The sequence below is a fragment of the Ascidiella aspersa genome, chromosome 6, assembly GCF_963924565.1.
Source record: "Ascidiella aspersa chromosome 6, kaAscAspe10.2, whole genome shotgun sequence".
Taxonomy (NCBI): domain Eukaryota; kingdom Metazoa; phylum Chordata; class Ascidiacea; order Phlebobranchia; family Ascidiidae; genus Ascidiella; species Ascidiella aspersa.
In genome coordinates this window covers 1074051-1086053 of record NC_139452.1, presented here as the reverse complement: position 1 = coordinate 1086053, position 12003 = coordinate 1074051, and the positions used below count along the sequence as shown (strand labels likewise).

The 12003-nt window shown below is 34.5% G+C and overlaps 2 protein-coding genes across 2 annotated transcripts; one reads left to right on the top strand and one right to left on the bottom strand.

Moving 5' to 3' along the window:
• The first annotated feature begins 968 nt into the window (after nt 1–968).
• On the top strand, nt 969–4266 carry LOC146139076 (nucleic acid dioxygenase ALKBH1-like). Its single transcript, XM_083392046.1, has 4 exons — nt 969–1484; nt 2094–2275; nt 3049–3175; nt 4020–4266. The coding sequence occupies exons 1-4, from the start codon at nt 1106–1108 to the stop codon at nt 4217–4219; spliced, it is 888 nt and encodes a 295-aa protein (XP_083248172.1). The 5' UTR covers nt 969–1105; the 3' UTR covers nt 4220–4266.
• A 211-nt stretch (nt 4267–4477) lies between these two features.
• LOC146139075 (uncharacterized) lies at nt 4478–9357 on the bottom strand. The gene is made up of 3 exons (XM_083391812.1): nt 7899–9357; nt 6730–7151; nt 4478–5534 (listed from the first exon to the last, which is right to left on the bottom strand). The coding sequence occupies exons 1-3, from the start codon at nt 8080–8082 to the stop codon at nt 5403–5405; spliced, it is 738 nt and encodes a 245-aa protein (XP_083247938.1). The 5' UTR covers nt 8083–9357; the 3' UTR covers nt 4478–5402.
• Nucleotides 9358–12003: the final 2646 nt, after the last annotated feature.

The following is a 12003-nucleotide window of genomic DNA, read 5'->3' as shown; positions in this document are numbered from 1 at the left end:
TGCTAGCCCCCTTAAGCAAACAACGGTGTTTCTTGTATTTAAGGTCAACCAATGTCGAATAATACTATTGACATGATACGTCAGAGTCAAAACATCAAAAGCAAGTGTGCGCAAATTGTTGTATTGATTTAAAATAAAGAGTTCACGTATCTGTTATATAGAAACACTTAATTTAAAAATTAATTAAAATGAGCTAAAACATATTTATTTGTTTTTATACTTGTATAAAATAAAGCTACTTTTGTTGAAAATCGTAAATTCGTGACTTTACCTCTCCCTAAATGTGACGTAATATCACCATTTTTAGCCAGTTGACTTTTGGAAATTAAAAAATTAAATACAAATTACTAAGGCCATTTAAAAAAAACCCTAAACGATTATATTTTTCACAACAATAAAAAAAAATCATTATAACAACAGTTAACATAAGACACTAGTATGCACTTTTTTTTATCTTTGCAGAAAATGTTAGCAATTTAAACCACAGCACGAAAACAAGAATGCAGATTGTAACTAGCGCCCCAAATTTTAAGGTGCGCAATTATGTTTTTTGAACACCTTTTAAAATCTCACCACAATTTATCTTTTGTTCAATATTGAAATGTGCAATGTACCAATTCAGGTGTGCACACATATCCTAAAGTGTGCACCCCAGCACCGGTAACAGAATGTAGTCAGGTTCAGCTATTTGCAGTTTTCCATTTGATGAAATTTTAAGTAAGTTCGAAAATAAATATTGTCAGTAAAATCCGAGTTTTTTTATTAGTAAAATAATGTATTTTTATTTTATTTAAGGGTTAAAATAAATTTAATAAAGTATTCATTATGAGTCGAGTATTGCAAGCTGTAAAGCCCCATATAAAGTCAATAAAGTTTCCGGAAAGAATCAAGTGGACCCCGGTTATTCCCCGCGAAGCCCCCAAACCCACCACAAAGTTCCAGGGGCTTCCCCAAAGTGTCCCGGACACCATTGAAGTGTTCCGGGTAATTCCTGACCGGTTTCGGCGCCGGGCAGTCGATGTTGACGAACTTGAATTTATTCAACGTGGCGGACCGGAATAAAACATAGTAAAATTTATTTATTTTTTTATCTTTTTTTGACCAAATGGAAGTGGACAACTTTAAAGACGCTTTCAAATATTACAAACAAAAAAAAAGTCAACCATGCCTTGATAATGTTATAAATCTACAAGACATTTTAAATGTTGAAATTCAACATTTTCCACTTTTACAAAAGCACCATAAATTGGGCTTAAAAGCAGCAAAAACTCTAGAAATTCTTCATTTACCGATGATTCCTGGTTTATGTGTCATCCGCAATCCGTTTACTGCATTTGGGCAAAAAATGTGGAGTGAAAAGTGCCTGCGCGTTTATCCTGAAAACTCTGGCAAGACCAACATTCACAAACTTGATCCGGGCCACCTGGGGCATTTGTGGGAATCAGCTGACGATCGGATCAGAAAATCGTGGGGGGTTCACACAGGTAACAGAAAACTGTTGGTGTTGATTATTTTTAAATCCCTACAAATAATTTAGGAGATTTATTACAGTTTTTTATCTCAGCTTCTACAGTTATAATTGGGTTTAATCTTACGCAATTATTAATTTGGAATTGAATTATAATTTTCAAGGTGATCTAGCTCCTAAGCATTTTGGCCAAATTTTATCCTGAATGTTTGTAACTAGTGGTTTATTATTGTGTAAAGATATTTAGGTTATAATTTAATTGACTTGATTTGCATTAACAAATAACTTACGGATGTCTGATACTCCACAGTTTATTCCAAATTGACAAAAAGTATTGTGAAATGCTATGATGTCTAATGTCTAAATATGCCCAATGAGCAAAAAACTATGAATTTTTGAAACGTTTATAGAAAACAATTTTAGATTATATATTTGGTGAAAATTTGCTTGTGCCAAAATAAGTTAAGTAACATCAGGTTGTTAACCAACGTTTTTTTAAATGCCTTTTAAGGTAAGATGGCTATGTCCGATTGTAGATCACGGCTGAAAAGCCAATGTCAAATTGATATCGACTCTCAATCAAATATTATTCGACATCCCTAATCACCTTTTAAATATTTTGCAGGGTGTTTATCCTTGTTAAAAACACTGCCGATCTGGAATCTTCGCTGGGCAACGCTGGGTTATCATCACAACTGGGATACAAAAGAGTATTCCGAAGACAACATTTCCCCTTTTCCACAAGATTTAAGCGAATTATCGCAGATCTTTGCAGAGGCGTCTGGAACTCCGGATTATAAACCAGAGGTTTGTGTTGATTTCTGTAACATTTGTGTCTAAATGTTATGTTTTTCCTTGGTATAAGTAGCCAGAAGTCATCAATAGACCAGTTGATTCTGTGAATTAATTCAATCAAATTGTAAAAATAACAACAAGCCTATGCTGAGGTTCGAACTAATGACCTCCGGCCAAAACCGCAACCGTCGCTCTCCCTAATTTAGCTCAGAGTCAATGCCTAGAGTTAAATCACTGTTAAATGTTAACTTAACTTGAGTCTTTTGGATAAAAAGACTTGACTTGAGTTAAGGTGGTTTAGTAGTTTTATTAAAATTGGATTATTTACGCCAACTGTTAAATATAAATAAGTGGTATTTGTTTCATTTTTCATGTTTATTTTGCAAAATATTGTTCAGAATGAAATGTGTTTATTGAATTAGTGAATTAGGTGCCTCATTCAAAGAGAATCATTTAAATTCTATTTGAAATGTGTTTAGCATTTTTAGAAGTTTAATATTAATGTTTGATGCCAATGTTGTGGCTTGAAATTTACAATTTGCGTCACTTATGACTTTGGACTGGGACAAATGACTTGTTTACCACACTGAGAAACTACCTTAAAAAACCCAAATACATGGTTTGATAAAAAAACTGCTTAGCATTCATTAAGCCTGTTGTATCATACTTTTTGGGAATTTATTGTATTATTTTTATGCGTTTGTTGTATAATGTATATATACCAAAGTTTTTACTTAAGCATTGAGCAAATAAGGTTCCAATTGTTAGTAAATCCTTTTATTTAGGCAGCGATTGTAAACTATTATCACGCTGGTTCAACCCTGTCCCCCCACACTGACCATTCTGAGAAAAACCTCTCTGCACCCCTCGTCTCCATCAGTTTTGGACTCCCAGCCATCTTTCTGATTGGAGGTAACGTTTATTTTTTTGTAGTTGGTTCTGTGTTGTGTGTTCATATGTTACCTGTACAGATAATCTTACAATGGATTTTTTGTTAAATGGAATCTACATTATATAATATATAAAGTACTTATATGCTGCAGGATTTATTAGAATAGATGTTCAGGTTATAGAATTACACTTTTGTTAGGTTTGATATTTCCTTTCATTTGCAATCCAGTTGTAGTGTGAAAGTTTTAGTGTTCAGAAAAAGAACTTAACCAACTAATCTGATATAATAAGTAAATTGTCTATGTGTTAGAATTATACTTTTTGACAAAGTAGGTTATCTTGTTTTTATAAAGTTAGCATACAAGCTTAATCTAACCAAACTTATCTAACTAAATCTACTTTTTTTAATTTTTGTAGTAAATGTAATTGTGACATGGGATATATTTGTGTTTAATATTTCTCCAATAATGTAGTTAAGTTGAAGTTATGTAATAACACGATTTTACACATTAATATAAGTAAAACTAAGATACTAATTCCTAGTTAGTTTTATTAACTGAATAAAATTCTTCCACATTTACTAAAAAAATAATAAGTTCTGCAGTATTAGACACCGATTACAGTCTTTAATTTAATTATATATAAAATTATTTTTTTGTTATTTAATTGAACCTTTTTTGGTTTAGTTTATTCAAATACTGTTTAATTTATGTAACGGCTGGCTTCAAAACTTTTGTCATTTGGTCCACATAATGGCACAAGATAATAATTTAGAAGAAATCCTTATTAGGTAGATTTTTTTTAGTAGATAGATTTTAGGTATAAACTTCCTAGTAATCAGGATTAACACAATAATTACATCTAGGTACGACGAAGTCCCAAACACCCAGCGCCCTGCTCATTCAGTCGGGTGACGTCATAATCATGCACGCGATGTCGCGATTGTCTTACCACGCCGTCCCGAGGATTATCGAGCGCGAGGCTGTCTCCCCTGTTCACGACCCCCTCGATTTGTTCATGGCACATTCAAGAATAAACATCAACGTTCGACAAGTGAATTCGTAACAATCGCCCATTGTTGAACTTGTTTTGCTTCAAATTGCTAATAAATACGCTGGTTGACAATAAATGTTTGATTATTATTGGGTAATTAACAATAATTGTAACACTCTAAATCATTAATAGGCAAGGCGAGCCTTTTAAAAACAGTATAAGTCAAGTCATTGACAGTCTTTAAAAGTTACGAACTAGGTTTGTTCTTTAAACATAAGAATTTTTTGTTGTTTTTCTTCAATTTGTTTTTTTAAACAAGTGATCATCAGAAATTATTTTTATTTGATTGAAAAATCACATTTAAACTCGATAAAGAATCGATTGGCACATTTCATCAAAAATAATCACAAACTTATATTTCTCTCTAGAAAATAATAAAATATTTGAGAAGAAAAAATGCTACATTCTAAGAACACTGTTAGATAATTCGATTTAAACCAATTGACCATATTTATAATTAGGCTGCATTTGCATATTACCGTGCAACTAAATCATAGCAAAAAAACAATACTTAAGAACGTATTTGATCCCCTATAAGGTTTGATAAGTAAACGAAAAAATAATAATAAAATAAACATACAACAAACAGTAATTATAAAGTATTAAAATAGTAATAATAATGTTTCCAGGTTCATAAAACGTAAAAGTATTGTTCGACTGGTTGGTTGATAGAAATATTATATTGGAAGCCCATATATCCACTCGGTTATTGGTTTACTTTACTGTATTAAACTAACCGTGAAATAAGAGCTAAGATATACTCCTTAATTAGAAATCACAGTATACTTCACAAAAAAGCAGAAAAATGATCGCCGTTTTAACTAAAATTATTTCTATCATTGGACCACAATAGAATGAATATAATTCTCTGCGCCAGCGTAAAGATTATAACCACTCTATAAGGTTGAAGACACGTGTAATCATTAAAAATTTTTTGCTTTAACACGACATTCAAGAGCGAAAATCGTACAAATTTTGAAAAAGCCTTAAATTAGCAGCTTTTTTAAAAAATCGGAGATATGGGCTGCTGGCCAAAAGTATGACGTCACAATTAGAAAGCGCGTGAAATAACGTCACAATAGGGGTGAAAAAAATAACTTCTGCATCATATGTTCCAAAATCAGCATACCGTTAAACCAAAGTATTCGAACAGAGCATTGTCGAGAAACGCCCCTTTATTGTTTAAAATGTGCGCTCAGGGGCGCCGCCTAGTGCTGTCGTTCCTCTGGAATGCAACTGCGATTTTCGAAGCGTCAGGAACAAAGTTCTGCGACTGGAATCCCGTCTGTAGATATTTGAGCGCGTACCCCGAACCTCGGCGAAAACTCTGCAACAATATGACGTCACTATAGCGTTGTGATGTCACTGGGTAACGTTGGTTGATTTAATTTATAAGGTCACTGATTCTACCGCTACATTATTGAAACTCTATCGAAAAGCACAAAGTAAAAAAGCGCCCTGTGAAAACGTTCATTTTGATAATATTGTCGAATAAAAAACAAGTCAGCTATATATAATCGACCTTTTTGGGTTTGCAATTCACTTTTTCCAGCTACATTACAGGCCCGTGCATATTGCATAGTCTACTGAAGTGCTATGAGACGCATGACGTCTTTCGGTTAAAAGAAATTTATCAAAGTGGGGTGAGAAATGCTAGAAACGCAATCGGCATTAAAATAAATTATTTACGTCGTTAAAGTATGGAAAAATACGAATTAATGTCATTTTCTGTCACATCGCGATAATTTTTGTTCAAAATATCGGTATCGGGATAAAAAGTTAAGTATCGGACATTCCTGACTTAAACTGACAGGCTCCTGTCGTGCTAATATATATTTACACCAAGTTCTGTAGCATGACAAAATCATTTGATAAGCCTGGTGTTAATTTGACTTTGTGTGAGCAGCGCATAGCGTGAAGTGAGGTGACATAATGTGGGAAGTTTAACCATTAATCGACTTTTGGACTCTGTATTGTGTGTGTGCAGCTATGCATGATGTAACCTTATATGAGGTCATAAACATGCGCGGTTCATTATTCACATTCTTGTGTTTGAGTTTTAAGTTTAAGCAAATATACCATTGGTTAATACTGTTCGTTGCTTCTTAAAATAACGATGCAAAAAACTTGCACAAAGGGAAAAAAACTCAACAATAAACTGATATTAGCTTGGAAAAAATTATTTTAAAGATTACAATGTTTTAGGAAACTAAGCGAATGCTTGTTAAGTGGTCTTTAATACTTTGAAGCTGAGTTAATGAGATTAGAAGAAATGACCAACTTCTTAAATTAGTAGAATTCTGAAATTTAAAGTAAAACAACATAAGCCATATTCAATTTACAGGATTTGCCTTTTTTGGATTTTTTTAATGTTTGAATACTTTGTTGAGGTTTATTGTTAATTTACGTTTGTGGAACTTAGAATGAACATCGATTGTCGAATTTGCAGCAAATATTCGCAATTTAACTCCATTATATCGACCCAGGATAAAAAATGGTGTCCAAATAAGTTTTCCACTCACCCTTCGCGTTGACTTTGCTCGCTTTCCGTTCCACTGCTTCCTTATATAACTCCCCATTGTCATCCGATTGTTGTCGGCGTCCACTATTATGACGTCATCGCTGCAAACGCTCTCCTCATCCGACGAACATTGGATTCCAGAATCGTTCATTGTCGAGTTGACGTCACAATCGGCTTCTTCCAAGGGCCGATATCGGTCGGAAATTATCGCGATACCACGAAACTGATATCGTTCGCCGGGGATCGCGGCCGATTCTTGGTCCAACGTCACAAGGCAGTCATTGTCCTCGTCATAATCGTCGGCTGTGACGTCATTAAGGAGGGGTTTGCGTCGTTTTGTGGAGAAGCTTCGGCGAAGTTTTTTCCCAAACCCGGTTTTCTTTTTGTTTCCTTCTTTGGGGGAAGTTACGAGTTGTGTTTTCGCTGGAAGTTAATATAAGGTCGGTTATTTACGATAACAGCAACCTTAGTAGGGAATGTCTAATACTTGACATTTGAATCCATTCATTAAACTAGTTTTAGGGGGCCCATAAAGGCCTAATGGACATGGTAATGTATATATTACGAAGTTTTAAATTCTTAAAATAACTTTTATTAAAATTAAAACGGTTTTGCACTGAATGTAGACTACATTACTTTTTCACATTTTTGGGCCAAAATCGGCAGATTTTTGAAGTCGGTATTGTGACGACAATTTACGACGTAATTTAAAAAACAAATTCTCGTTTCCTGTGGCCCACGCGAAGCCAAAAAAAATTTAGGGGTTCGCGGTAAAAAAAGTTTAAGAACCCCTGTTTTAATCAGATACGCGCTTTTTTGGACGAAAAGTTTTGCGATTCGATCCTATTATGAATATGCAAATATTGATCAAGTTAAAAAGTTTAAGATATTGTTTGCAGTTATTGGAAAAGTTTCTGCTTCTGCAACCTCAGTTGCTAATCCAATATTTTTTAATAAATTTATTTCCAAGGGAGAATGGCTGCGTTTGATCTCAAACCATTGCCGACATTCCTACATTTCATTGTATACCACCCTAGTATCGAATGTGGCGTACCAATACTACTATTCTGTATCGGGTATCGGCTCCGATCCGATATTATCGAACATCCTACTTCCGCAAAACCCAGTTTAGTTGCAAGAACATCGTTAAGCACTTAACACTGAACTTACCTTTGTGTTTCTTCTTGAGATGCAACCTCGTCAGAATCTTGCACCACACGCCGTGCTTCTTCTCGATTAACGCGTCACAATCACAGCAATTAGCCTCTATGACGTCATTATTGAAAACGTCGTCGTCATAGTGATTGTGTTCGATTTCCGGCGTCTCCAGCGAACTGTATCGACCGCGCGGCATTTTTTTTTTTTTAAATAAATAAACTAAACTAAGGAAGATTCCACTTGAAATCTAAAGAGAAGAAAAACATACTTTGATTAAAAAACCTGTAAATAGACAGATACTCCATTTTCTTACCAATACCCGATATTTTGGGCAAGTACAGCTGCCCTATACCTAATGACGTCATTAGGATGGTCAAATAGGCAAAATTTGTCAAAACGTACGAATACAATGTTTTTAAGTCAAAATTTTATTTAGCGTTAAAATCTGAGTTACTTGTCAGTTTGCTTTTTTGAAATTTTTTTAAGGTAGAGACGTTTTCGTTGGATTGCAAACTATTGCTGAAATTCCTGTGTAAATTCCATATTGAATCGGTACCAATACCACCCTAGTATCGGACGATTACCGATACTAACATCGGCTAACTGCTCTGATATTACCGACATCCTTGGTATTTAGAACTATTATTTGGATAATACAGAGGTCGGACTTCGGGCTCAGTTTACGGGAATCTGTTTTGAGCGGCATTTTACAGTATAACCTTATTATTGGATGACGTAAAACCATTGCGTAAATATTGCATGAATTCCAAAATTTACAGCACTATACTAAGCGGCACACTGAATTGTAAAACTACAGGCCAGTAACTTTAAAGGTTTGGTCAACTTTCTTTTTAAAACATCTGTGCAAAGGTCGGTATGATAAGCAATCTTCACACCGGTTCGCAACAGGACTGCTATGTACCAGTGTGATAACAGCTCGAGTCTTCGTGCAGATAATACTTAACCTACAACTCCTATCTGTTAATTAATAATTGTTATTTTTCGTAATCTTGCAACACTACGCGGGTTACAAAATAAAGTATTACAAGAATTGACTGACCAACGACAACAGGGTATATTTTAGAAAAATAACTACACTGAGTTCCTTTAAAATGGCTGTTGCAGAAATCAATGGACTTTATACAGATAAACCTGCTATATGATTTTCAACTTTTTGAGAATTTTGTAAATCGATTCCCCCATCCTTAGCCCAGAAAACTACAACTTAAGTCAAGCTATGAACTGCTGTGGCGTTGTCACCAATAAATCATCATTTAATGTGACTGATTTGTAACCAGTAATATAACACCGGGTGCCTTCAAAAAGACTAGCGAAATAAGTCGTTATTATTGGGATGAACCTTACAAGCAAATAGACGAGCTCGAAGTCTCAATAAGTAGATGCTGAAAATGAATAACGAGATATTGCAACGATCGAAATGCCAGCTACTTCTCATTCTACGTCTTACTACAACTATCTTAAGAGTTATTCAAAACGTTCACAAAATGCTACTTACCTCTGTATGGGCTTAATATTTATTCTACAACTAATGATTTTATTTTCTAGCTTGATGCTAAAAATACGCATTATGGTCACACAATATTTAGAATCAAGTGTAATTCTGTAATAACTCACCAATTAACTTGAATGATTCACACAATTAAACATCTGCATCAGTGTATGACGTCATAATGACACAACAACTTAACGCAATTTGAAATCTGTATTTCACCGTAAATATTTGACTAACAGGTTGAACAAAGATATTTTCACTTTGGTTGGGAAACTAAACTCTATAAAATAATCACCGCAACACAAGGTTTATGGTTTAACAACCTACGTGTATATGTCTCAATGATTTTGCAAGTAAACCTAGAACACGTGGGCAAATATAAAACTTTGTAGGTAAGAGAACGATAAGACGTTTGTTTTTAGAGCAAATAAACGGATGATCACGGTAATGTGACGCAATAATCACGCCATATATATTAAAATAACTTAAAGAGCACGGTTTTGGGTCTAATAGCAATATGTTAAATCAATTTTGTTAATTTTATTATAATACGTGATTAAGTTGCTATTGTAATTTTTGCTAGATATGTCAGTCAATTTGAAAGTCGGTTTTAACTTATCACTAAACCTTAAATAATCCGATTTCTACTGCATAATTCGTTAAACTACACCCAACTTTATTATAGATTATTTGCAGCGATGGAAATAAAAAAATTATACCAGTAACAACTTACAATTTTCCACCCTATTTTGTTTATAATATATTTTTATTTAACTTACGATTTTTAGTTTTCACCTATTAGTTTGCTCCGTTTTTTTTTTTTTTAAATTTGACCCAAAAATGAATAATGCAGACTATGTGTTATTTACGTATGTCGAATAATGTGACCCACGTATCCAAATTGTTCAACAAAAAATTTACAAAAGCGATGTATATTGCGCCTTTACTGTTTGGCTACAATGAAGTAGTTGCTTTACTTCGATTTCTATCATTACCCCAAAAGACAAAGGTTTGTTACTTTCACCGGACAAAACAAGGAAAACTGTTTCGTTTACTTTAAAATAACCTTCAAACCAAGTTTTAGTTTCAGTCCTTACACTTCATCTCTGTCTCGAAGAAAAACTGTTCAAACAAGTTTAACCGTCAGATAAATTAACCCACTATCCAAAATACGGCGTTTAAAATAACGGCGCTGGACTAGAATCCTACCACTTTTAACAATTATGAAACGAGTTGTTAAAAAAGAAATTGCAAAAAAGAATTAGACATGGAAGGATAAATATAATAATAATAATAGTAGTACTCGACCCACCCGAACTTAAACGCTAACTCGCACCCAAACCCAAATGATGTTAGCAATATAACCCCGGAAGAAAATATGTTAGGATTGCAGAAAATATGTTAGGATTGCAGCGCCTAACTGACAAATAAACAAAATCAGTATCAAGAAATATTTCGTAACTTTTAGTAAACCGACAGATTGTTACCACAAAACTGTTGCAATCATTCCCCAAACCCGTTATCGTTTTACTTAACCTAGCCTAACTTTAAGCAGTAAATCCCAGCACTAGATCACAACTGTACAGCGCACAGCTGGATCTGTTGCCTTCATAAATCCTAAACTACAAGCTAAGCTCAATCACCCTCATTCTGTTTGCTTGAAGCAAATATTTACTTGCGTCCTGCCGGCTGCGACCCTCCCCTCCAATAAACAAACAAGCACGAGCTGGTTTAAATCAACAGGAAGAAATTAAATGCAATTGGCACCGACTTGTTAACATGGGGAATACTTGGGAGTGGTAATATTGCGAACTAATTAAATCCTTGTTCACATATCGCACTTGTGCTTCTTATATTACATTAAGGCAGTTTAAAACATAATGTTTTAAAATAATTAGAGGGGCCGTTTAAACAGCGCAGCCCAAACTGTGCATTTGACTAGCTTGTTGCATTTTTTGGCAAAACGTTAACATGTAAGTATGTCCATATTCTGTAGCGTGTCTTTATAAAGTCTGACACAGTCAAGTATAGGTTACAACAAATTATCGCCGAAAGCAGTTCATATGCTGCATAATGTTTTAAATAATTCGTGGCCTATTGGCCCAAATGGCCAGCAATGGGGATTGCAAATAAAATAACCTGTTGTTGAAACAATAGTATAGTAAAACACACAGCAACTATTCGCAAGCCACAGATAAATTTGACGAAACTTCACATACTTCATTATAAACACTGGCAATGATAAACCATGTCATAAAAACGCAAATATAAACCAACCCGCTAACAACCTTGCTTAACCAGAGCACAGTCTTGCTGAACGTTGCTGCACATTAGGAGCGAACTACGGATAGAAACAGCAGCTCGTCTCTATAAATACGCGCCTAAACTGTCACAATCCACCCTGGTAATGTTACAAACAACAAAGCATTCCAATGTAAGGTGTCGGGTAACTCAAAGCTTCTCTTATTGGATCCGTTCAGTTCAACACAAGCTCACACCCCTATTGGACAACGGGGCGTTTGACCTGGGGCGTACTCTGGAGGGGCCATGGTCCCTAAAAGTGCCTTTTCTGCAAATTTTAACTCGTGAATGTACAAAGTTTTC